The sequence below is a fragment of the Bombus impatiens genome, unplaced genomic scaffold (assembly GCF_000188095.3).
Source record: "Bombus impatiens unplaced genomic scaffold, BIMP_2.2 scf_0478, whole genome shotgun sequence".
NCBI classification, from domain to species: Eukaryota; Metazoa; Arthropoda; class Insecta; order Hymenoptera; family Apidae; genus Bombus; species Bombus impatiens.
In genome coordinates this window covers 149245-176735 of record NT_176897.1, presented here as the reverse complement: position 1 = coordinate 176735, position 27491 = coordinate 149245, and the positions used below count along the sequence as shown (strand labels likewise).

The 27491-nt window shown below is 44.1% G+C and overlaps 2 protein-coding genes across 5 annotated transcripts in view; one reads left to right on the top strand and one right to left on the bottom strand.

Annotated features, from left to right (window-relative positions):
• Positions 1-26275, top strand: part of LOC105680967 — a 31639-nt gene extending 5364 nt beyond the window's left edge. Inside the window, exons 2-8 of one of the 4 annotated variants that reach the window (XM_033321690.1) lie at positions 6372-6460; positions 13284-13449; positions 13633-13780; positions 13854-13936; positions 14137-14290; positions 14409-14685; positions 14952-16271. In XM_033321690.1, coding sequence (XP_033177581.1) covers positions 13396-13449; positions 13633-13780; positions 13854-13936; positions 14137-14290; positions 14409-14614 — 645 coding nt within the window. In that variant the 5' untranslated portion in view covers positions 6372-6460; positions 13284-13395 and the 3' untranslated portion in view covers positions 14615-14685; positions 14952-16271. Of the gene's footprint in view, positions 1-6371; positions 6461-13032; positions 13450-13632; positions 13781-13853; positions 13937-14136; positions 14291-14408; positions 14686-14951; positions 16272-25937 lie in introns of those variants that run through there. The other 3 variants (XM_033321691.1, XM_033321693.1, XM_033321692.1) reach the window with 3 other exon arrangements.
• LOC100741507 (probable ATP-dependent RNA helicase CG8611) lies at positions 2068-12674 on the bottom strand. The gene is made up of 9 exons (XM_024368763.1): positions 12615-12674; positions 11689-12549; positions 11352-11618; positions 11061-11281; positions 10319-10958; positions 10012-10242; positions 7347-7689; positions 4469-4670; positions 2068-2520 (listed from the first exon to the last, which is right to left on the bottom strand). Exons 1-9 carry the CDS (start codon positions 12672-12674, stop codon positions 2382-2384), a joined length of 2964 nt encoding a protein of 987 aa, XP_024224531.1. The 3' UTR covers positions 2068-2381.
• Positions 26276-27491: the final 1216 nt, after the last annotated feature.

Here is a 27491-nt window from a genome sequence, read left to right as displayed (position 1 = left end):
GGAGCGTCGATCAAACGTCTCGATATCTTTCGATGCACGCGATAACAACGTACTTATTACGAAAAATATGCTACACTAGCGAGAGGGATCGTCGAACCCGTGTCCGAACATCGACGATCATCTCCTCGATATATATTATCCTTAATTCCGAGCGTGAAATCACAAAACATACTTTTCATCGTCAAATAGTTTTGTCACGTGAACGATAGGCTCGCGTGAGACACACGTGATATTTCCCGTGGAACAGCTGCGATAATTCGATAGTAGAATCGTGCGACACGTGTCGCGTATTCTCGAAATAACGTAACGATTGAAAGTATCCAATTAAAATCGAACTTCGACGCCTTTTAAACGAATTCTTTCGTAAACCGTATTTTGCAATCTGTTGCAGAACGGTGCGCGTTGATTTCGATGTTGGCGTAATTCAAAAGCAGCCAACGAAATACCAGATGTAACGACTGGTAATAACGAACACGGTCTGCGGTGTAAACGATTCGGAAAAATCGTTAACTGGCCGGAAATCGGTAATCGCCCGGAATAATCGGTTCCTTTTATATCTGCTTACGTTTTTTCAGTGGCGCATTAGTCGCGGACACGCATTTTTCTACGTAAAAACGAAACACGAGGGTGGATACGCGGTTCGTCCCCGTGCAGTCGGCTCTTTTCTTTATCGTTTTTTTTTTCTCCCCTCTTTTTTTTCCATCTCCTTCCCTCCTCCCTTTTCTGTCATATTAATCGGACTCAAGCTGCGCATATCCTCCGGTAATGAGAATTACACCCTTTCTTCGGCTTTCCTTTTTATTCGTTCGAAGCAATCTACGATTACTTCTTCGTCCACGAAACCCATTCGACGAATGAACAAACGGGATATCCTAATCGTACGGTTCATTATGAGCGTGTGCACGCTCGCGATGACTATGACTGATGCTAAGCCACGACGAATTGCGATGCACATTACGAATAAATATCGCACTCTTTGCCCCGTCTCGTCTAATGTGCCCGCTCACAGATTGCTACTTGGGTGGGTTTCGAAAAGGCATCGGGACGAGAGCGAGGGACATTACGTTTAATTAAATTTCACCGTGTCATGCGACGCTTACTGTTCTTTCGACGATGAAAAACACTTTATTCGGCACGCGGACAATCGTTAAGGCAAATGAATCTGCTCGAAGTTCGAAGGAACGAGCCGAACGACACGATGGGTCGGCTCACGACCATCTGCTTGATTTTTCGAAAATATGCGGTCACGCGGAATAAAAATCGCTGTACGGTGATTATTCCTGGTCGCGGGTAAATCGACCAACGAACTTTGCACGCGAAGACCGAATAAATTTCTATTTCGTGACGCAGCCGCCACTTGGAAATCGGCTGCCGAGTAGAATCGCGAATGCAATACCGAACGCTGAATCGAACTTTCGAATGAAAAATTCGCGAATGTCGCCATCGCAACGATTAATCGGCAAGGTTGACCGATTAATGGAAAGTCGAAATCTATCAGAGAAAATCGCAATTCCGAACGCCGATGCCGGCAGGAGAGGCAATTCAGGCGATTCCGAGCACGCCATCTATCTTCCAGCGCGTTGGTAGCGAAGAAAGAAGGCATAATTAAATTAAATTAAGCCCGGCTGAGCTCTCGGCCTCCACCCCTTCTCTTCTTCAACGTTGTTCCCCTCCGCTTCTTCGTTGTCCTACCAGCGGCGATAGTCGACGCCGCCTTTATTTGCAAGCAATTTGCGCTCGCGGATCGCGCTGCAAAAAATCTGAAAATAATGCTGCCGTATTAATCATATCCCTCCGCCCTTATTCCTCCCCTTCCTCTTTCGGTTCTGTCTCCCCCTTTTATTCTGCGTTCGTCTGCATACCGACATACTTACGCCTCGTCCTCGCATATTTACGACCAAAAAACACCACATCCGCGCACACTCGGCGTAGCGCAATTTAGTGCACTGTTTACTATGCTCTGCGAGTATACGATACGACGAACTGTGCAAGGAGCGAGGAATTTCGTTGAAATTATTTAATTACTTCATTTGGGAAGAGAGGTAGACGAGGAACGTAACGCGCAAGCTTCGTAAGCCGAGTTTATTCCTTCCGTAATATTCACACATTTGGTATCTTTATATCATACGTGATATCGAACGAGATTATATTTCTATATACAAAACAATCGATCTGTGCAACCATGTACCTACGGATATGTACATCGCATGGTATAACGAAATAAGCAAGCAGCAGCTACGATAAAATGAGGAAAATGCGAGTAACCTGATTTTCCGGTTAACCGTGCGCTTAAAGGAAGGCAGTGTATTTACATGAGAGGTGGGAATCACGATAACGAAATCGCATTTTGTTCGATAGTAGTCGAGGTGATAATGCGTAGCTCAGGATTTCTTTGGCTTCTTCACGGGCTCGAGGCCGCTGTCGTACTCGGAGGTGTTAAGCATTCTGACTCTCTTCAGCAACCCCATCTTCGGTTCGTCACCTTGACGCTTCTGCTTCTTTGCCGGCTCCCCGTCGAGCCTGAAAACGCAGAGACGCTCCTTAATCGTCGCATTAGGGCTAACCCGCAATTTTCGGTAATTCGACGTAAACGACATGTGGCGAGGACAGAGCGAGGTAATCGAAAATCGACAAAAAAGCGGACTCGCATTAAAAACCGGCAATACACCCCCTGGTCCGCTGGCGTGCCAGGGAATTTCGGCCAACTGCCGTGCCGAATTTCACGTTCGTCACTAAGTTTTTCCCGGTCGATCCGTTTTATTCGCCTAATCTTCGGCGGCGGCTAATGCTGCGCCACAAAAGAACCATCGAAATCAGAAAGAAAACGGAATCGTTCTTTTCTACGGAAGCATCCGATACGACGATGTGTCCGCAAAAATCTGCAACCTCGCCAAAAACAACCGTTCCCTTCGATTCGCCTCTCCAAGACGATCGAGATCCTCGACCGATGAACACCAACGTTTCCTAAAGCGTTTCCTTCTCGCGTATCCTATGATCCATCGTGGAAAAGATGATGTTTAGACGTGTTCACGGGCGCACATGGTGACACGTATACCCTGGCGTGAGTCGGTAAATATATATAGAGAAACGCACACAACAACAGGCGTAATCGCACCCACAGAGGCGTACACCATGGGTCTCTCGATCCATTGGAGCGTCAGCTCGGTGCCCGCCTTTCACCCATTAAAACGAACTTGTTCTCTCTCTACGGGTGGAGGGCACCCGTCGGTTACCCGTTGTGTGCATCGAAAGCACGCCCATTCAAATCGCATTAAACAAGTTAGTGCTTAATGTCTGCCCCAAAGAAAGCGGCATGGTGCGTGTCACTAACGAAACGTCGATATACATCTCGATAGATAAATACCCTTTGGAGCGAGCGACAGGCGGTTACTGTGTAAGTTCTACGATTAGAACTGTAAGACGAAATAGCCAAATATAGGAGACATAAACGAGAGTGGAAAGGCCGGATTTATTCGAAACGGTCGTCGCGTCGTACAGCGAAAGAGTAATTTAGCGTTACGGTACACGCGCCGTCTTATCGGCCGATAGTCGTGATCGACGAAACGCGATCTCCTCGCACCGGAAAAAATACGGCAGGTCGAAGAAATAACGAGCGATGGCCAGAAAATCAGAGTGACGTTGCGGGTGAGAGTTTTCCATAAAGAGGGAGAAGATTAGAGACGGGGACAGGAGAAGCAGAGAGTGAAGGGAGGCTCGTGCTCGTCCCGTGGTTTCCGTAAATGGCGCAGCCAGGGCCGGAAGTAGCGGTCGCATCAGTCTGTTTAATAGCCGTATTGTATAATTATGAACAATGGAGAGATATAGTCAGAGAGAGAGAGAGAGAGAGAGAGAGAGAACGGGAGAAGCCTGGAGAAGGGCAGAAGCCAGCCGAATGCCATGTGAAATGCATACCCGGAGAGATAGACGGAGACGCGGTTAGAGAGAACGAGAGCCAACCGACGTCAGATAGAGAGAAACGAAGGGAAACCGAGAGAGATAGGGAACAACGAGGATGAGCACGACGAGAGCCGTATGGCTTATGGTTGCCAGCCACCGTACACCATGTCCGCCCGTTCGTCGTACATGACGAATGACACAAAGCGACAGTTTTGACGTATCTAACCTCTCTAGGAACCACGAGCTGTCCTCCCGCTACGTTTGCGTGTACTATCTGTTAACACACGTGGTTGCGTTTGTTAGTTATTGTCGTGAGAGGGAAAGAGAGGGAGAGATGGAGAGAGGGGTGCACCGCAGTTAACACGCTAAGCCACGCATGAATCCGTCATTAATACTGCGAGCGAGCTCGTCTCCGTGATTGTCTACCTCAAACATCGACCAACCGGTCACCCGGCAGTCTGTCTCGCCTGTTCCTCGTTGAAATCGAATAAGAATCCGTTCGGATTATCGTATCGTATCGAATAAGATGACGTAACGATAGAGACATCGCAAAATAAAATCGAGTACTTACTTCTCGTTCGCGAGCCTGTTGTTATGCTGTTGCTTCGAGCTGTCTTTCTCGTGCAGTCTTTTCCCTATTCCACCGATTCGCTGCGGAGTTTCCCTTAGAGCAAAACTCTTTGCGTAGTGACCCAAATGGGCGGTTCGTCGATCGAAGATCTCCCGCATGTCGCGTGGGTAGCTAGAGTAGAAACGTATCCACGAGGTGTACGCTGAAAATCAACCAGATCCCAGATTACTCGCGCGTTTGATCGCAGCTGATCGTGCGACGTTACAAGCTCTAACAACGTTCGACGAGCAACGCGAACAAAATCTCGAGAATCGTCGCGAACTGCTTTAAGAATTGCGTGGATCCCGTCCACGTGTAAATGAGGCCACGTGCACTGTAACTCGGATGTTAATCATTGACTGCGCGCCCTTATTAATCGAGCTTCCATTAAGTTCCACGGGGGGCAGGCAGCGCACGCGATTCTATGGGGTGTGTGGCCCGCGGTGTGCTATTAAGAGGCATTAACGGGGGTCGAGTCAAGTGCTGTGGCTAATAGTCATCCCCCTTATACCCTCTTAACTTCTCCAGCTTCCGCGAGCGGGTGAGAAACTCGGGGGTTCGCCGATCCTGAGAGAACTTGACATGTGCCAGTGTTACTGTCACTCCGTGCGAAAAATCTACCGTGAAGTGCTTCTCTGTCCGCTCTTTTGACGGATCGGCATGCTTCAGCTTCTCCCCCTCGATCAAATTCATCCCAGTTGAAAGCTACGATTATCGATGTCAAAGAATATCTGCGAGTTCGTTGTTTCTTTCCGATGTGTTTCCGAGCGCATATCAAATTTGTTTGTCGAACCGATATCGTACGTGAAAATTAAAACGTAAGATCTAGTAAAAAGAACTTGGACGATCTCTGTCGGGAAAACTTAAGCGTCTTTAATTCCGATAATTCACCACGTAGACCTTATGTCTTGACATTTTCCGGCTTGATTTCCGTCTGCCTTCTATCCCGACTCGACGCTTCCGTACATAAGAAACTTGCAAAGATCTTTCTCTCGTGGCCCGGTGTCGACGTTGAAAAGGGAGAAATGTTTTTCTCCATTTAGCACATAAATCACCCGCGGGGGTGGTATCTAGCCGAGAAGGCAGAGAGAACGCGAGTAGGGGGTGCAAGAGTGGGCCGGGTGGGGTGGCATTGTTCCTAAGTGATGTAACTGCGTCTTATTGTATTTGTATCCTGTATCGCATTGTTAAGAGTCTCTCGCCACAAAGCGTAAGTGGTTTTGGCGGAAGCCACATTCAGTGGTTGGATTGTGTCGGCCACCCCCATGCGAAAGGCGTGCAAGTGGTCTACACTAGATTCGATCTAACTTGTTGTGTACCATTTATCCATTTCCTCTCAGTAGAAAGAATTTTGTAAAAAATATATCGGGGATAAACATTCGTAATTCCTTTATTTCGGAAAGTTGAATTACTTTTTTCGTTTAAAAAAATATTTGCTACATATCGTTTCATTGGTAATAAGTCTATAACACAAACGCGAAGAAACGTAAATGGACAGATGATGGTATAAATTTTCATAGAATTTAATAAAGATGGAAAAGTATCGGAATCGTTTACCAAAGTTACACTGAAACGGCTATAGCTAAGGACTGGTATAAAGGACGATACATATACACGAGCTGGAGTGGATGAATCTCTTTGATTGGTGGTAGTGGTCGAAGGCCAGGGGGTTGTTCTATAGAGTTGTATTCACTATTGAGGGCTGTTCGGCTCTATTGGGGCGATAATGTTACGAATTAGTAAGATTTCCACTTCTATGCGCTCTGCCAGGATGCTACATTGCTCGCGAATTAAATTCTGGACTTAGAAAAGAACGAAAGACATCGTTACGAAGTGTTTGATACTTTTTCTTTTTCTTTTTTAGATATTGCTTCGTCATCGTTATGATTTTTCAAGGTGTTGTAAAAAAAAGAAAAGAATCACGGTATCGTCTGAAAGGTTTCCGATTTCAAGGTACGTACAACTAAATCAAATTTGTGTTCATCTCTTGCTTTCACGGCCTTTCTCTGTTTCTTTGTAACGGCACAACCTCGTGGAAAGCGCAGCGTCGAATTATCAACGACAATTAATCTATCAATCACCCGAGGCACGTAGAGGCACGGTCAAGTGGTTAACTGTGTACCGTCACTCAAATCTGGAGGCGGCTAAGCGCTCAAAAACCGTGGCTAACCTTCGTGTAAAGCCACGCTTGACGTGATACAACTACGAAATTCAAAAACCTCTTAGAAAGATTTATGGCCTTTATTTTTCGTTTTGGAATCGATCACCCTCGAACGGCGAGAACACTACTGACACTATCGACTGTGTCTCTCTGCCATCGCAAATCGTACTTTACAGCTGGCTCGTAATATTCGAGCAGAAGGATAAATATTCCCTCCGAATGAAACTCGAATCGTCGCGTTCTAATGGATTTATTATCGCAGCAAATAAATTTTTCGGCTTAACGACTCTAATAGGGGAACCATGACACAGCAAACAAGATCATCGCTCCCATCATCCAGAGAGTATGTAAATATCCAAGTGGCCGACGAAAACCGAGACGGAGCAAAGGCTCTGTAACGCGGTCGTGTAAGGGTTGCTTTATATGCGAGTAGGGTGCCCGCTGGAATTGGCTTACTGTCCCCCAAAGTCAGCTCGCTTTCGTTCCGATCCAACTGAATCGAAGTGCGTGCTTCCTCATCCTTCGCTAAATTTCATGAGTACTTTGTGTCTCATCATGGCAGAGGTTAAAATCGGATTAAGCGTAAAACCGTAAAGCCGACTCCACTTTCTATCGAGCTCTTACCTCCGTGCATACATCTATCACCCATCTACGTTAGCGTATTTAGAGCAGACTTACCTTTGCACGCTCTTTCCCGCAATTTCGTATTTTCCAACACCATAGTTTCGAACTCATTCTGAAGCCCGATCGCTGCGTTGTGAACGGAAGAATGTTTCGACAGGGGAGTCAGTAGGTTGTCTAAAATATCGTCCATGATCTCTTGCCTGATTCTGATACGCCTAGACTCGAGCATTCGGACAAATTCAATTTCTGGCGGGGTTAAAAAGATAGTGGCCGAACCGGAAGAACCAGCTCGCGCGGTTCTACCGATTCGATGCACGTAATCCCTGGCAGACGTCGGTCCTGTGTATTGAATCACACAGTCCACCTTTGGTAGATCCAATCCTCGAGCTGCAACATCCTAAATAAGGAGAATCGAACGTGTACATTTGAAATTAAAAGTATACTTATGGAAAACTTGAAGAGAGAAAAGTTGTGCTGTGGCCGATGATTCGGACATGTTGTTCTTCGATAATAATCCAAGAGGCGAGAGCAAGGACCGAGAGAGCGTGCGATCTGCCGGTACAAATGTCTTACAAACCGTGCCGATTTCTCGTTTTGTACGAAGGTGAATGCGCGCGGCTGGCAGCGAGCGCCCGCTGTGAAACCCCAACAGCGAACGTTTGAGCACGGCCCTGATTTCCTTGCGTTCGGTTAACCAATGATTTACCGAACGGAGCACATCGAGTTTCTGCTTGACGACCCTGGAGACTAATCCCGGACCACCAGTGGGGGGCGTCGTAGCCCCGAAAATTCTTTCGCGGCACGATACGGATGTGTCTGTCTTCTTCCTTTTTATATCTTTTTATCGAATTAATTCGACGCCAACCTACGACGCAACGGTCCAGGCGCCGGGGTGAAGGAAAACGAGAAAGAAGTTAGCCCTATCGAAATAAAATACTGATCCTGACGGCGAACCGTGTTTTATCGGCGCGATTTTGTTTCATCCGTTTCTTCACGCTGATTATGGTATTATTTTTCCACGATAAACTTATTCTATACAAATATATTATACTAAATGATCGACTATTTTCCCGAGAAGGAATATTTCAAGATCGTCGTAATTGATCGGCGGGTATAAACAAGTCCGATTAGAACTCGACCGAAAGATAGTCTGATAAAGTGAAATCGGCCGAGGACGCCCACGTATCTTTAGATGAAACAAGCACCGCAGCTGCCACCGGTACGATATAATGTAACGAAAACAGGGACGAGGAGCGATCGATGGCAGCGATTAAGACAAACGATCGTTTAGGAGAGAGGCCGCGATCGTGGCTCGGAGGATCGAGAACGGATCGTCCGCTCAAAACATCTCACTCGGACCATAGATCACCTCGTGGATCCGGATTCACCACCGCTGAGAGCCGCGGAACATTCCATCCGCGGGGGCTCTCGTGAGTTTTCAACGTGGAAATTAATAATGCTGCCATAGAATCTTCGTTCAAGTGACGCTGTAAAATGTGGTGGGCGGCTGCCATCGTTGTTCAGGCACTCTGCGATCAACGTTTGTACCTTTCGAAAGTAAAGCGCCAAAATTTTAACGAAAACGAAAACACCGGCACGAACGTTTCGTGATGTCCGTTTTCCCTTAAACGTTCTTTGCTTTATTTATTCGATAATCTTAATAGCAATTAATCGGTTTATATAGAGACTAATGAAGAAGGTAGAAAGAATAATGACAAGCTGTAACGAGTTACCGTGAAACACGTGTTGAATCAACGATGCAATCGCCTGATTAAAAGAAATTAATCTTTGCTGTGAGTAATGTGTAACACTGTTGCGTGTCGTGGATCATGAATTTTAAAATTCGTGCATTCCGCTGGACTTTGATGGTCTCTTCCTTTTTCTTCGTTCAAGTGGCGCTTTAAATTCATGTTAACCGACGAGGAAGAAAATTGCAAAGCGAACGATAATGAATTTAATTATTACTACTGCATTTTTAACGATATTTATCGGGCGTCAGGATCGATCACTTTCACCACTAATTAAAATGATAAAGCAGTTGTCATGGAGTCACGATATAACAGAAAGTTGATTCACTAAATCGATACACGATTAATTTGATTCGTCTAATACGATGGTAATTAGTAAAGGAAAGAAAGTTGTCTATCGGTCGTAAACCGTTGCATCGCGTTATTCTACGAAATAACACGTAGGAAACGCCTTTCAAGCCAATGCTCGCATTCCAGAATTAGAATTTTTCGTGAGTATCAGTATCAGCACCGACGGCTTTCCCGATGAAATCTCTCTATCAGGATAAGCATTATTAATGCGAGCATTCGTTATTTAAATGTAGAAAACAATTAAAGAAAGGGCTAGCAGATAACGGACAAACAATCATAATTATACTCGTTACGAAGGCCTCATGTGCGCGCATAATTTTTAACCTCCGGGCACAGCGTGGGTCCAGAGATATTAAATTCTGCTCCGAAAGAATAAGCCACGGGGTAATTTACCGCTGGGGGAGTGCCGTTGGTGTCTCTAGCTTTTCTTCTACTCTTTCCTTCTCCGTTTCTCTCATTTGCCACTGTTTTATAATAATTTTTGTTCTCACAGAGGAGTTTCGCTGTTTTCATAAAATGATCTCGTGACTCTATTTTACTTTAGGCTAATGGGTAAGCTTTCACGAAATCATTGAAAATTTCCAAGCTATTAACTATTAGATGCATAAAACGTTACTTACCGTGCAGAGTAGAACACCACTTTTCGCCTGTCTGAAAGTTTTGAATACTTCGGTTCGTTCCTTTTGAGTCATGCTACCGTGTAATTTGAAGAATTCCACATCGACCAAAGGATCAGAATCGTCGTCATCTTCGTCGATGGGTTTAGTTAGTACAGACGATAAGATCTCCGTGTGATAATCAACCATATCTTGCGTGGCCATAAATATCAGTATTTTATGTTGACCGTGACTCTATTAATAGTACAAGCAAGCTTATAAAATTTTAAGTACGAAAAAATAGTATTGTAGTTTCATGTAGAAAATCTACCTGACACTTTCCCGCGATATAAGCACTTAAAGTCACCATTCTCAGTTTTGGAGGTGTGACGATATAACTTTGATTCACGCTTTGTGGAACTACTAAATCTTCGTTAAGCTCGTTTGTATCACCACCGGTTGTTTCCAAATTTTCTTTAGCAGCATCGATGAAAATAGGATGATCCATAGCAAGGCCTGCCAATTTTTCTACCGCCTGTGTCAATGTCGCGGAAAGTAAAATCGTCTGCCTTCTCGACTCGTCCCCACTATGATTATCATCTTCTTTGAGTTGCGTCTTATCTTCCAGAGTATCAAACTCCTTCTTTTCCACAAAGTCTGAACAAGCTTTCTGCCTATCTGATTTTTTCGATTTAACGTAAGGCTCGCATTGGTCGGAATCATCGTCACTGCTAGAATGATACACTTGTTTTCGTTTAGTATTGTCGACAATATCATCGTCCTCAGATTCTACATCTATACCCTTGTTCGATTCAACCAATAAGTTATCCTTTTGCTTATCGTTTCGAGATTCTTCCAAGTGCTCAAGATCTTCATCCGTAAAAACTTTCTTTATATTTTGACGCAACATTTTCATGGCATCGTATCCTGTGTTTTGACTTGGGAGTGACACCTTCAAAGCACTTACTATACTGAAATGGTATTGTATTATAAAAATATTAACATTAGTTTTTTTTTTTATTTTACTTCTATTTTTATTTTTATATATTTTTTGCTACGGATAAAGAACATACCCAGATATATCTTTCTCGTACCCCATGTCAAACATTCTATCAGCCTCGTCTAAAACGAAGTATTTAACATCGCTCAATTTTAAAGCCGTCGTTCGTTTTATATGATCTAGTAATCTACCCGGTGTACCGACTAAAATATTGCATCCCTTTCTCAGTCTAGCTTTTTCTGCTTTTCTTTTTTCACCACCTGCTAGATATCCTGGTACGATCCACGTAAATGGCTAAACACGTTGGAAAATGAATGGAAATGTACTCAAGTGATCGATAAATAATTAATAATGCAGCACTTACTTTTATTAATTTCAGAAAGCACTCGTAAGTTTGTAGTGCTAATTCCCTAGTTGGTACAACTATAAGAGCTTTTAAACCACTATTTCTACTTAATTTTGGTCTAATTTTATGTAAACACTCAACTATAGGCAAAGCATATGCTAATGTCTTCCCAGAACCAGTTTGTGATCTAACTAGAATATCTTTCCCTGAAAATATCTGGGGAATTGCTTTCTGCTGCACTATAGTCATTTTAGTGATATGCATATTTTGCTCCAAGTTAGATATCTGATAAAATGTTTCATAATTATTAAAATATATATTGTTATACCAGATATGCCATTTCTACGATACTAACCATGAAAGGATGAATTTTAAGATCGGTAAAGGTTGTCCCTGCAAATATAGGCTCGTTTATCGGTTTTACTAATCTTTGTCCAATGTTTGGTATATCTGGGTTATGCCCAAATAAGGAAGATATCTTTCCAACAGGTTTATGAGAGAAATTTGTATTTTTATTATCTCCTACATTGCTACTGTTATCAGTTTTCGACTTTTCTAGTTGTTTTTTCTTCTTTTTCTTGCCAAGATTTATCTTTTCTGGTAAATCAGAAGGTTTTTTGGATTCTTCTTTAAATTCCTCTTTAGCTTTCTTTTTTGATATATCATTTTCATCTGGTTCTCTTGTCTTTAACGAATCGAACAAACTAGTTTCTTTAACTTCAGATTCTGGTCGTTTTGAAAATATGCTAGACAATGTCTTCTTAGTATTTGTATCTGTAACGTTTCTCTTTCTTGCTAACAAAGTTTTACCAAAATTTTCTTTGGTAACTTTAGCGAATGAAATAACAGGGACATCGGAATCTTCATTCACTTTGTTGTTCAAAGAGTCACTTATTTCTATATCATTTTTATATTCTTTTGTAGGCTCTTTAGATATGTCTTGTTGCGATTGCTTCTGTTTAATATTTACTTGTGATTTAGTCTTTAATTTATTTTGTACAACAGAAGACTGATTTTTATTAGGTGTATTAGTTCCCTTTAATTTCAGTGCAACAATTGCTCCTAAAGACTTTTGTTTAATTCTTTTTTTAGTCGTACTATTTTCTCTAACGGATACTTTTTTTGACTCATTATTGTTTTGAACTTTACTTTTAGCTACCTCATTTTTTGTCTGCCTCATTAAACTAAGGATAGAATCATCTCCTGTCCCTATTTTCTATTGAAAAATTACAATTCTCCATGAAAATAACAATTTAACAACATTTTTAACCTTTCACTTACCTTTTTATCAACAGGTTTTGCACATATATTCAAAGAAATATCCATGTCTTGTATAGTCATTTGGAACTGTTATTCTTTTAATGTACACTTTCAAAAAGAACAACGCGCACGTCTATAATTATTGATTAACAAACACAATATGTATTAAAAAGCGTGGAACTAACCTAAAAGCACATGTCAGACACACATTTACGTTCGACTAGTTCAGACACTGAGCATGCGCAGATCGTTGCGCGCGGCTGGCTTCGAGGCTACTGTCGAAAATACAGTCTTCTTTCGATCTGCGATTAAATCCACGTTAGAAACATAATAAACATTATTTTTTGAGAAGCTTATATTATTGTCAACACATGTGGGTTTTGTAGATATGAGTGAAGATATGAGTTTCTGAGTGAAATAATAACATTTTTCTATAATGATCGCTATATCACGTAAAAATTATCAAATATATACACCAATGCAATATTTTCTCCTTATTGCGAAATTAATTATTATCGATTAGAAGTATTATCGATTACTATTGATAATAATGATTCGAGCGTAGATTTATGAAGAAATAATCAGAGGAATTAGTAGATGGATCGAATTGCTATAAGAATTGAATTTTGTAGTTTTAAAATTTAAGCGCGTATTTACTTGTGGACATTTGTGTTTACATTTTTTACGAAGGATCAGTCAAGTGTCGTTTGACGTAGTAACGAAAACAGTGATCATTCCTGCTGGTTCGAGCATTTCGCATTCGTAGTTCATCGTATCAAGACGTTAACAATTCGACAAGAACATGCACTGTATCGGACTAGCGTTGATCACAAGGATCATCAGCACCTACACCATGGTAAGTGACAGACAATCCGTCACTTAAACCGGTTTTGAATACTTGGTACGGTAACGGAAAATATTGTTAAATTACTGTTCAGACTTGTTTCTATCGATGACGAATATTATCGTTACTACGTTATATATTCTACTTCTATATCTTTTTCCTACTATGTTATCTATTCATTTTGCATTTTTCTAGTCGCTGTCAATACTTATGATAAATCTGTTGATGAGCAGATATTTTTCGAAAATAACGGACGAAGAATTCTTTAATTCCGTTGAAAATTGGGGTATACTTGGTTTTAATTGGTTGCAAGTTTTGAAAAACTTGCAAATAAGGTATAAAGGTGGGTACAATGACGAACGCATAGATTTATTCGAAAAATATCATGACACTAATGTAGAACTTGAATTTCTTAGCACAAACAGCCGTGATTTTCTTCCTTGTATACATAGTATCGTTTTTACTGGCCAGTGCGTATCTCGCCTTGGGATCAATTTCCGTAAGTATATATTTAGCTGGTTAATGTTTCTCGATAAGTTCGAAATACAATGCGTAAATGACCAAAGACAACAAGCGTTGTAGTCGTGTATTGAAAGTGAATCGATCGTAGACTTCTTTATTTGAAGAACGTATTTTCGGCACGTAGCAACCTTGCTTAAACTCGCTAACGATCTTGCTAACTTCGGTCTACGTTCACAGAGGAAACCTAAGTGCGCCGTGCCTTGGATTTATTTGCAAGTGATTAGCATAATAGATCAGTCTGTAGCGTTGTCTATTCATCTGACGCACGAACAGCAATATGATGTTTACGATAAATCAATATGGTACATTCCACTGTGCAGTGTCTATCTAGGTGAGTATGTTAAAATTATATAACTCAGATAGAGAGTATGTCTAATTAGACTGTACTTGTCGATCGAGTTCTTTCTTCCGTATGAATGATTGACAAAGTTTACGTTTTGTTCATTCAGTATTTTCTGCTTGCATATGGATGATTGTGTATAATGCTCGGAAAGAATGGATCGAGGAACAACGGAATCATACAGATTTACCACTAACTTCAACCACATCGACGATGCAATCGAACAATGGCGGCGGATTAAAATCGCCATCGTTCCTCTCGCAGAATTTTTTGATGTTCGATTCACCGAGACCATCTCCGATATTATCCAAATAGCTAATACACGCAAACTTGTGGACTCTTTGGACTTTGTCCCTATGTTGCACTTTCCAACAAGAAAAAACCAGGTAAAACGTACAGTAATTAATTGCTTACGCGTTGCAAGTTCATTTAACATTCGTATGTTTATTCATGGTTTCAAACTCCTAACCTTAACTTCTTAGCATTAAAATCAATGACTGCTTTCAAGTTTTATCATTTTTTGCGATACACGTAGTACGTACATAATTCGTTCTATAAAGAGACGCGTATAGATATCATTTTTATGTTTCTTTTCCCTCCCTTTTTTCTTTCTTTTTTTTTTTTTTTTCTTTCAAAACATTTCCATTTCTAGAAAAGATTCGAATCTTAAGTCCGCGTAATAACCATTGATCACTCGCAACTAATGGAATGTGCGGAGAGCAGGCAAACTACCAGAATACGATGAATCTCGGTCCCGTAACTGGGAAAATGTATAATAATGCGGGTAACTCGATAAATCAGTCCGGGGATGCGACTAATAGAGTGTATCAAATGCGCCCACGGCGGAGCGTAGCTGCATAGAAAATTTGAGAAATGGCCACGTTTTACGTCGAAATACTTTTAAACTTCCGGGATTTGAATCGCACGCAAGCATATTCCCCATACGAGGACCGGCGTCTTCTAGATGGAAGTCGATTTGTCCAAAAATGGTTGGAACTTTTCTCGAAACTCTCGAGAATAATGATCGAGCGTACAATAGCTGATAGAAAAAGACCCTTCTCACGATTTATTTCGGGCGTTTCACCACGTTCCTAGGCGATCATTTGCGTTCGTCGAATAGTAACGCACCAACGAGCGCAACTTTTACAATATTCTAGAATATCCTTTCACCGCGCAAATGTTTCTCAATTTTGTGTTCCTTACACGAGAGTTAGGTTAAGCTCGAAGATGTCGTCAATTTACGTGATTATCGATAACAAGATATATCCTCGACGTATAAATTGACGCTAGCAAAAACTTTCGTAAGCTTTCCGTTGAACGATACGGCTGCGAACATGAAGGACAGACACAGTGGGGTACGCGACGTGGTTGGTTGGTGGTGCTTTTAAAAAGAACTGAGCGAGCCAATTTGTAGACTGTCGCAAACTTTTAAAACACTAGTTGACAGCCGGTCCGCCCCCTCGCAACTTATACACCCTCCTCGACACTCGTCCAACCATCCAGAAGGATTCCAACCACCATTCCACGTTCCTCTCTATCTCTCTCTCTCTCTCTCTTTCTCTCTTTTCCTCTCTCTTTCTCGTCTTTCGACTGAAGTACCTACCTACCAGTAGACGGCGAAACTCACCCCTCCGTGTCGTGGAAGCCGATGGATTGTAAAATAAAACTAACTTGGCTCTTTCGTGGATCGAGAACGAAGTACCGGCGAAATCTTATTCCCTCGAGTCTCTTTTATTTTCGCGTACCCCTTTTTTTCCACCAACCAGGGTGCAATCACGAAAAAGAACTCGACGAAGAGTAGATATGTACCACGAAGGAGTCGTGCTTATTCGAAAAAACGAAGAGGTCTTGATCTGAGATTAAATCAATTGAAGATCGTATTTGCGGCTGTTACTTCCTTAAAATATTTCTTGTAAATTTGTATGATACTTAGTACTGAAATAAGTCTGAAATAAACGGGTACTTGTAAGCTGGCACGTAAAACAATAGCTGTTATTATTTCCAGAAGAACTTGTTCTTGAAATATTTGCGAAATGCAAACTTTCGTCGAATGTCATTCCCGAAGAAAATACCTTCTCACGGAATGACGTGCTGTTTACTACACTTCTTTAATATCTGCGCGCAACTTGGAATACTTTTACGAGTATCCAAGGATTAAGGAGAAGGGTAATCACACGCATGGTGTATATAAAGGGTGGTGCGACGTAATTAATCTTCTTGTATGACACTTTAGCTGGTTACGGGGCAGAGCTTGCCAGAAGCCAGAACACAACATCCCACTTAAGCTCGACGCCCAGAAAACAATTAATACGAAATTGATTAATAATTATTGCGTCCCAGTTTCGGTTCCCTTGTCGTGCTTTCCGGTCTTGCTAGTCACCGAACCGTGAAAAAACAAATTTTTCAGGTTCTTCGATTTCCTACGAGAACACTTCACTTGATCAATATTCCATAAAGACCGTTTACGGTATCAAACTATGTTCTAAAATCGATTCCTTTCGGTGTTTTGGCAAATAGATTCGATCGTCTCGAACTAGGAGAAAATCGAACCTTAAAGCGTCTGGTTCGACGGAATGGTCGGTACGCGTAGCCGTTCCACTCCTTTTGTGACATTTATTTGTTCGTCGCCAAAAACGGACAGTCGATTTGGCATTACTTTTCCAGACAGACAGATTTTATTGATCTGCCGCGTTCGCTCTCTCCCGAACGTGAGCTGGAAAGAGAGAGCGAAAAGACGAACACCACGGGCGCGAAAGAGACGATGATAGAACGGCGGAACTGAACGCCCCATAAAGCTAACCAATGCTAATACTTCGCATCTCCGCAGTGGCGTCCTTTCGCGACCGTGTATCTCGTAGCTCATCTGTTTGCTCGCACGGTTTGGAAAACACGCTGCGACGCCGCTGTCCTGGACCGGAATCAGCAATAAACGCGTAACCGAGCCTAATTCGTAATGTTGGCTCAGTCATTGTGGCCCATTGTGAATTCTCTTCCCCTGTTATTCAGGGGCCACGAGTATAATGCTGGGGTTATCGCAGGAAACTGCCAGTAACGACAGTAAGAGGCATGTAGGTACTCTTGCGAACACGCTTTACCCGTTTGCTCCTCGATATTTCTTTGCGGCTTAATATCGGATACATCGTTTCTATAAAACCATGGTATTTCGACCAACATCCTACGGTCTTAAAAATTAAATAACTCTTTTGGATGCTCCGTTGTGCGTCAAACTTACAAATTTCAGCCAGTGTTAATAAGACGAAGAGGGGGGAAAAATGGGGGATGGGAAATCACGTGCATCATGACCGAAAACTTAATTTGTCAAGAATCGTACGCGAATATCGGCGAAACGTCTTAGCATGTGAATAAGAGGATACCTATCGCCTGCCTCTTACTTGGCACTATTCTTTTTCTCTTCTTCCCTCGCTAGTGGAAAATGCAAGGCTACTGAAACGCAGACCGATGACCGTTTCTGCTCGAGAAACGGACACAGAAGGGAGTAATCACATTACTTTCGAATTTCTTTGCGTCGTAACGGGGGTGGCACGTGTCCGTGCTTTTTTTTTTCTTTTCTAAGGAGAGGCGGATGGACAGCGGGAAGCGAGGAAATAAATTTGTGAACACGATGGACGGTAGGGCACAATAGCTGCGTTTAATACTACATTAAACACGATACAGAACGATCTACCCCGTGACCACTGTGACAAAGTTTCCTGGACAATGCGTCACGATGACTGTATTAGTGGGCGAGGGATGGAAATCTGTAGGCACGTGTACGGAATGCTCGTCGACCTCGTGTGTGTACGTTGATCCTTGTGTCATATACGAATTTCATTTGCAAACCGTAATTTTAAACAGGCTCTTTGTCATGCAGGTGTTATTTAACGAAGAAACCTGATTTTCTTTCAAGTACAAGCGGCCATTACAGTCCAGATACGCGATATTTCATTTCGTACTGTATCGCCAGGTTAAGCTAGATTACTAGAGCCATTATCCTTGGAAGAAAGAACGGGTGGAAACGAGTTCCTTCGATCGACTTCCGACGTTCTCAACGAGGTTTCCACGTTCCCGCACGTGTGTTCGGCTACGTGAAGCGATCGAACGCTACCTCGTTACCGCGCCACGTAATTGATAATTGGTAATTATCGACAACTGGCCGAAAGATATGGCCTCGCTACTACGTGTCTTCGTGGTTCGACTCATCTATCTGTGAGTCGATAGATCTCGGATATTGCTTTGAAATATCTGAGCTGTATGATAATGACGAAGTCAAATGTGGAAACTTTCCACCGACATTCATTCAATCTTAGAGGAACATAAATTTCTTTTCTCGTGAAGAGAAGACGTAACGTCGTATTGTAGGTTACTCGAAAATCGAAGATCGATCTTCGTACAAAGGGTAGATCGATAACGAGGGACAGAACGAGGGGAACGGTGTCCGGTTATCTGGTCGGTCGATTCAAAGTGGCGGAAGCGAGCGAGGGGTGGTGGGCGGAATGAGCCGGTTTTTCGAGAATGGCTGCTGTAGGTGTCGAAGGGACACTGGGCTCGAACGAGGCCGCAATTAGGCGGTCCCGGGGTCGACGAGCAACGACGAGGTCGGGCATTATGCAAAGCAGATTTTAAATTTAGATGTGGCCCACCGTGCCCACACACCTCTACACATACCTCTGTGGCAAAGAGGCGCGCGACTGTACGCAGTTCCGACTACAGAAGGAGTATGGTCACACGGACGGTCGAAGACACGCGAGCGGGGCGGTTGTGCAAAGCGTGGGTCGCGTCGTGCTCGACAAATTAGCGCGTTTTAAATCCAATCTAAGCCGAAAGGGGAGGGAATCGTTATGGACGGCGACGGAGGGAGGAGGCCAGCAGCTCGAGGGATACTCGACGAGCTGTTTTGCATTGCTGGCTGGCGCGCGCGCGCCCAACATTTGAGGTGTAAAATATTAAATCCAGGCGCCTCCGCCATATCGCCTACGTCCTCGAAAGAGAGGAGGAGGAGGAGGAGGAGGAGGAGGAGGAAGAGGAGGTGGTGGAGCAGGCGGATGGAAACGGTACGCGGATAGGGGTGCACGATGTGCAGAGAAGGAGGGCGAGAGGTGGTGAAGGGGGTCGAGAAGGGGTCCGTTGCTTGATGGGGGAGGATATGGCGAGGGTGGCTCTGCGGCGCGCACTCAGCGAGTTTACATTTAAATGTAAAAGTGCCGAGTGCTGCTAGGCGAAAGCTGCTGTTTTGCATTCGAAAGCTCATGATTGCCTCTGAGCTTTGCTTTTGACGTCGAGGGTTTCTCGGTGCCGACGGACGACGAGAGGCCGGTTCGCTGTCGGAGCTACGAGTTCTCTCGTTTCGAACAGATGGAACGAGCTTAGAGCTTCCGGAAAAATTCGCACAAACGGAATCGGCGATTATTTCGAACCGGTTCTGCTTTCGAAGCGAATGCACCAATTAATCACGCAGCGTGTCATCTTCGTCTCGCGACCATCAACAAAACTCAAAGTCCCTCTGATCGTCATTAATATATTAATCGACTGCTCGTTAAACTTGAAATAATCGTGTCGCGCCAGTCAACCCGTTAAATGAATCGACGGCTAATTAACAGCGGCCACCTAGCGAGCATCTCTGTTGGGTGGGGAATTCGATAAACTTTGAAATTCTTCTCTCGTATCCAATGTTGCGCTACTCTCTCCTCTCCCGTTCTACATAATCCGATCATATCTTCCCTTTTTGACAAGTTTCTTTCTCTTTTTTATTTCTTTTCTCTCTTTTTTTTAGAGGAAATGTCTCGGTTCTCTTTCGAACGTGGATAGATATATGCCGACGAATGCACCTACACGCACGCACGCACGATTTATTTCCGGGCTCTAATCAATTCTCGGAACGGAACGACAGACACACGAGGTTACGAGCTAGGCCGCTGTTATTCTTCTAATATGTATGTTTCTTATGAGCGGCGGTAAAAGGGCTCCGTGCAATTTCCTATGATAGATCGAGTCCCGCGGACAAGTTCCATTACGGCCAGCCTCTGAATTATTGAACTGGCAATTCCCTGGCGACACGCGGGACACCCTGCATCAAAGTGTCAACGGGCTCATTAAGCCTCCAAATCAAGTGAACTAACGCGTTAACTGTTCTACCCTTGAACTTCTTGATAAACGAATTAATAAATTTGCTGTTCCGTTTGGAAATTTATTATCCACTGCTCGAATAAAAATATATCATCTTTCCTGTATTTCTCGAGTCTTAATAGAGAGAGAGCATCCCGTTTTAATTAGAAACACAGAAATACAATTTCTATCGTCTATTATCTTCTTAGAGTTTACGTTTCAAAAGTGGTGTATACGTGGGTTTCATAACGAGGAATCAAAAATATTTAAAACCATGAAATGGTACACCGAACGAACGAGGTATAACGTTACACGAAACGAGATTTGCTCGCTCTTTTCAAGTTTCCTTTTACGGTCCGAGAGAAGCGAGCATTTGCATTCTGGCTGATAGATCGGAAAACAGAAGATGGCCGATAAAGATTAAATCTATTTGTAATCCCTTGAAATAGGACCTGTTACTGCAAACTGCGGTATCTGTGCGCGCGATCACCGACACGGAGAGTAAAAGAGAGAGGAAGGCTCGATCAGTATCTGAGATCGCCCTTCTAGTCCATATGCTGGGTTAATAAGAACCCTAATAACGGGTACCACCCCATAGATACATAGGGACTGTCACTAAATATTTTTCTTTCTCGACGTTTGCTTTGGGAATTCGGCCGTGTCGATGCTCTAATACGCGAATACATATGTCGTCGACGTAGAAACATCGATCCGTCTCTTGCAAATTTTATTTCGCCGCCCTTTTCCACAGGAATTTTCTCCTACCTCGAATCGGATAATCGACATGGGACAAATATACGATCGCGTTTGTTCGTTACGAGGCAACTCTAACATTGAAATATCTATTCTGATTGCCGACAAGAAGATTATTTATACCAAGATAGAGGAATACGTTAAAGGCGGCACAGTGAATCCAGGTTTTGACAAGAAGTTAGGCAAATATTTTTTTATTAATTCGCCTCACTTGAAATGCAAATGGCCCAATCACGCGTCCGGAAGGCTAGAGCGACCGACGCTTACTCGAGTAATTTATTCGTAAGGGCGTTAAAGTTTCATAAGTCGTGCACATAAAATGCACTCGAGAGTGGAGAGCAAGGGTATCTAGGCGTTCCCGTCCGAGCGTTCCGTTCGCTACCCGTTCTCTCTATCCTGGCGCGGCAGAAAATTATGCAGATGGCGGAGAAAAGCTTTGATAAACACGACAGTCTCTGATCGTTATGCAGATCCGCGCCACTGTAAAATGGCGGCAATCTCTCCCTCTCACTCGACTATCCACCCCCTCTCTATCTCGCTCCTCTGCCTCTTCTGATCCTCCCTAGCTCGCTGGACCCAGGGGTGTTTCGGCTTCTCACCCTCTTCCCCGACCGTCCCCTCCGCCCCTCTCCGCTCCTCCTCAACCTTTTCCTCCTACCCCGGCGCTTCTCTTTCTCCCCTTTTTATCCTCCCTCCTGTCGCTGCTCTCTTTCTCTTCCGACTCCTCCAACTCCACCGCGGCTCGCTCCTGATTTTCACACCCCGGCCACGGCATTACCAGCCCAAGTCGAGGGTGGAAATACGCGCCCTCCTGCTTGTTTCCGTAGCGCGTCTGCGCCGGCTTGTACCACCCGACGTATATATGCACTGCGATTTCATTGGAAGATCGTGCTAGCACTTGAAGACACAACCAGCCTCGCATACACTCGTGCCAGCAGCCATTCACTCCTATTCTCGTACACGTCCTCGTCTCCGAGACAAGCAAGCAGTCATCCAGACACCAGAGACGCGCATATACTTTACAATCGTTCCGTCGAAGAGTTCAATTATTCTTACTCTCGAATATAGAACACATTTGAGGCAACTAATGTTTCGTTAACGAAGAACGAACTAGCTGACGTCATCGAGGATATATCAAAAGCGCGTCGGTGTCATAACGCAATTACGTTGAAACACAGGGATCTAGGTGTCGGCGCCACCCCTCCGTGACGGCTGTCGAAAATTCATTTTGCCGCGCGTTTAAAATTTTCATCGGTGCTCCAATTTTCGCTTTACATTTCGGAACTGATCGCATTTACCGAATAATTTAGCCGCTTACGGTCTCGTTCGGCCGAGTCCCGACCCGTAATTGCTCGCGAGATTCCACGGGAACGCGAACAAAGTATCGTTTCTCAGACATTACGAGTTCTTCTTCTTCTTCTCTTTTTCTTTTTTCTTTTTTTTTTTTTTTTTTCTTCAAGCGTGCACGCCACTCGTGCATCGGCTGTCTCTCCGAATGATGTTTTATTCATGTACATCGGGCATCGAAAGTGTTGCCGGTTGAGCGGGGTCGAGTTAACTCGGCTGTGTTTAAGTGCACAAACCGCCTTTCCTTGAAACCATAGAATACTTTAACGCCTCGGCTAATTGGCCGGATACGTGTTACGAATGAAAGTTTCGCTGGAAGGCTCGATTGCGTATCGTTTTCGCGATTTCAACCGGTATTCTCTCGCATTCGTCCGTTTCGATACCTCTTTCGAAGCGGGATAATGCTCGCGAGTCGACAAATTTCTTCATTCTCTCTCTCTCTCTCTCTCTCTTTCTGCCTCTCTATCTGGTTTCGAGACTCTACTGTGCTACATACGTGTATTTACTCAAGTTCTCTTTTTCTTTTTTTTTTTTTTTTTTTTTTTTCTTCAAGCGTGCACGCCACTCGTGCATCGGCTGTCTCTCCGAATGATGTTTTATTCATGTACATCGGGCATCGAAAGTGTTGCCGGTTGAGCGGGGTCGAGTTAACTCGGCTGTGTTTAAGTGCACAAACCGCCTTTCCTTGAAACCATAGAATACTTTAACGCCTCGGCTAATTGGCCGGATACGTGTTACGAATGAAAGTTTCGCTGGAAGGCTCGATTGCGTATCGTTTTCGCGATTTCAACCGGTATTCTCTCGCATTCGTCCGTTTCGATACCTCTTTCGAAGCGGGATAATGCTCGCGAGTCGACAAATTTCTTCATTCTCTCTCTCTCTCTCTCTCTCTTTCTGCCTCTCTATCTGGTTTCGAGACTCTACTGTGCTACATACGTGTATTTACTCAAGAGGATATCATGGAACGCGATACTCTTGGATTGACGCGGAATAAAGCTGTTTGGCGACGATCGGCGCGATCGGTTGTCGTGTAACGCCAGCATCCGATCGATTTTGGAAGAGGCTCAGCGCCGCCGTGTACGATGGACCAGTTTTTCGCTCGTAGTTTGTTTCACTTTCGCACTATGCATAATGCATGAGCGGACTTTAAATTCTGCCCGCGTCGCAACAAATCGTTGCTTTCGATAATATTCGTCCATCTTTCCAGACGATATAGATGGATTTAACGATCGAGAGGAACGCATTTAACAACCGGTAGAAACCGCTGCTTTCCGATGAAAAAGCTTCCGATCGAATAGTGCGGTACGAGCTGTCCGATTGGAACGATATCTCCGCGATGGTCGGTGGCTCTCGCGCCCCTTTGTAAGGCGGGCCTTTCGATTAAAGGATAGTTATAGAGTAGTGTGATTAAGACGAGCCTGGGAGGACATCGTGGTCTCGGCCGATTGGTCGGCATATCACGAATGCTCGGGGCGTGGTTCGGTTACTAGCTCTCTCGACCAACCGTTCTCTCCTTTCGATTATTATTTAATTACGCTAATTGCCGGGACAGGGAGAGAACCCTCGCGATTTGCCGACCGCTCCGGAGGAGCTCCGATCGTTAAGTCGATGTAAACTCTTCGTAGAATTTTAACGAATCGTCCATGTTTCGTACGTGATCAAAATCGCAACATCGTCCATCGGCTAAACTACGAATTATCGTAATGGTAATTGCGGCGATGCTTGAGATCGTTCCACTCGATTTTTGTTGCTTCTCTTATTATTTTGGTTCCACCATAGGAGATCGACGTTCAGATGACGTCAGAAAGGAAAAGAATCGTCTCGCTGGAAACGATTAGCATAACATCGTTGAAGCGACGGCTATATAACGGGCTGAAAGCGTTGGTAGTCTTCCGGCGAGGTACCAGTGCAATTCAAATTCGACGCGGGACCGCGTCGTACGTGTCTGAAAACAACACGGATAGTCTGGTTCACCTTCGTTTCCCGTTCTCGTGTACGAGCGCGCAGAAAATTTTGCAAAATTATGCAGTCCAGCATAACGTGCCACTTCGGGGCAGCGGCGCGGCGGGGAGAATCGCGAGTACATCGGGACACGTGAGCATAAATTGGCTCGACGCAAAATTGGCCTGACAGTTTAACTATGACAAAAGCACAATAGAATGCGCCGTTTCCTGAACGCAGCATGCGGCTGTAATTTCTCTGTCTGTCCATCCGTCTCTCTCTTCCTCTCTTTCCGTGCCAGTCCTCCCTGCGCTCTGCCTCTCTCTGTTTTCCCTCCTACGGCTGTTTTCCACTATCCGTCTCTATCGCGCTCTTTTTCGCTGTCTATTCCCATCGCAGCTCGTTTTCAAATGGCGGATATCGTCGACAGTTTAATACCGTGTCGCCGTCACGAATGCTCGTTAGTGGACGATACTTTTATCTAATAGAAAATACCTCGGCAGCTCGGCGTTACAAGATACCAGGCGAACGTGGCTCCTTCGTGAAACAACGATTTCTTTAGTATTGCTTGTTTCGATCGTAGCGTATAAGGATAATTTTTATCGAACCAGATCTTGGAACTCACAAGCTTCGAGATTCGTTTAAAGTAACATATTAACTTTACGACGAATACGGCTTCGTAAAAATGGTCGTTTTCGATGACGGTTGTTACAATGACACGTGTTTCTCGCAACCGTGAACCGTCGTTACGAAATTAACGAGCCATCTCATCGATTAAGTGAGAAACGCTTCGTTGAAATTGCTCGTCACTGTTCAAGTTGCTTAAAGCACGTTAAAAGTTTTAATACGAACACCGTTGAGCGTCTCGACAAAACGAGTGGTCAGATTTCACCGTTGAGCCTCATCGAAGCTTTAGATTCTCCACTCTTCGCTGGAACTTGTCCAGTAGAGATTCCTATAAATATGGAATAGAATAATATTTACTGGAACAGGGCAAAAAGTAAAGCGTCGAATCGTCGATGATCGTTGGAAGGGGCATGGTTTCCGCGGGTAGTAGCAAAAGGACGAATTTTCCACGAGGAACCTGGTCTGGTTCTAAGTGGTCGTCGTTTGATGACGGTTATTACCATGATACGCTGTTTCCTGCGACCGTGAGTATCTTCCACCCACACGTCGACAAGAAACGGCTTGGCGGGAGTGTGTGTGGGTGGATGCATACACAGAACGGGAGTCGCAGACGGGGAAGCACGACGACGACGACCGGCACGTAACGACCGATTCGTGCACATGCAGAGACCGCGGAGAGCCGGCAACTCGTGGATGTTGGTTGAACACGGCCAACCAGCCGGGTATCTCCTCTTTCCACGTAACCGCGTATTTCGTCATTATATAATACACTCGTTTACACAGAACATTATTGTCGCAAATATGTCATTAATGTCGGAAATCAGCGGTCCGTATTGTAATCACGCCCTTGCGTGATGCGGTTTTCCAGATTTCGCTTTGACGATTCCCGGTGTGCATACGCGGCTGTCCACGGACGTAGATTCTCCGGCCGGTTGCCTCTGGTCACCGGAAGTCGCCAATACGTTTCTGCTAAACGAATCCCTGTCAGAAGGAACGAAGTTGCCCAGACTGCTGTAACTTGGTTCTCGCGCTTTCTCTTCTGCCGTTTCTTTTTGAAATCGAAGCTTTGGCAGCAATAAGGAGACAGCGGGTTCGATGATTAAATTGTATCTATTAGAAAGGGTAAGAAAAGAAAAGTATAGATTTTATATTCGAAAGTGTAAATGTTCGTTACTACGAATATGAAGTGATTGTGATTTTTCTCCATTTAGTCAAACTTTTTTTTTTTTTGTACGTGAAGAAATCCTCATGGACACTCCGCTGTTCTAATAATCGCGTAACAACAGAGTGGTGTCGGACTCCTACCGACTAAAACTCCACGATGACCACCCTACGCGTATGACAGGAGTACTCCATTTAGGAACCTCTCCATTTAGTCAAACTGCTAGAATACGAAGTAGCCTATTGGTCGATCGTACTCAAGTATGACACTTCCTATCTCTTATCTTATTCGACGGTTTTATTTATTCCACTGCAATAAACTTATCAGTAGGTAGAGATTAATAGGCGTTACGAGTACTTAATCAGAGTAACACCGATAACGAGAACACCGATAATTCCCTTTCGTAGATTTCTCTGATGTTTGCACCGATGGCGAAGGCTCGTCGGGAAGGAACTGCCCTCTTTCTCGCTTTCCCGCGCCCCGTAGCTAATCATGTAACTCGATTGAATAGAACGAGCGAGAGCGGGCCAATAAGAAGCTCCCTTTAATCGGGTTACTTCGTTACTACGTTACTCCGTCACTCGGTGCGGTGATATCAGCGGAATATCAATTGTTGTGATTAACCAAGACGTCCGTCGCGGCCTGAAACTTCGCCTGAGACCTGTTCGATGAAAGAGGGACGAAGAGAGCACGGGAATAACATCTTTTGTCAGTCGCAAATTAGTTCGCTGGAATATTCAAATCTCGGAGTCCGCTCGAGCGAAGCTCTTTGAAGCATTTCAATCGCTTCTTCTCGCACCGAAAACATCCAACAGACTATTTTCCTTGAAGATTCTCGCGAACATTTCGACGAACGATCATTCGTATTTAGAGATTCCAATCGTAGTTACCGCGTAGTTTTCACGGATACGATTAACGGTTTACGACGTCACGGGGAAATTTCACGAGCGATCGGAACTCGACAAATTCGCCGCCAATTAATCGAATCGCTGACGACAGGAGCAAAGACGGACAATGAATTAGACACGGCGTCGTGATCCGGTAAAATCAGGCCCGAGGCCACATTATAATAATACGAGAAACGGCCAGGGAGCCACGAGGGTGGCGAAAGAGTACGTATCGAGGCGGACACTCGACACAGCTGTCCAGGAAACGTACTCTCTCTCCTATTGTGTCGGCTAGTACGCGGCCTAACCAACCGTAAACACCGAAAATCTAATTGACGAAATTCAATTCCGCGCCGAAATTCAATGCCGGCCG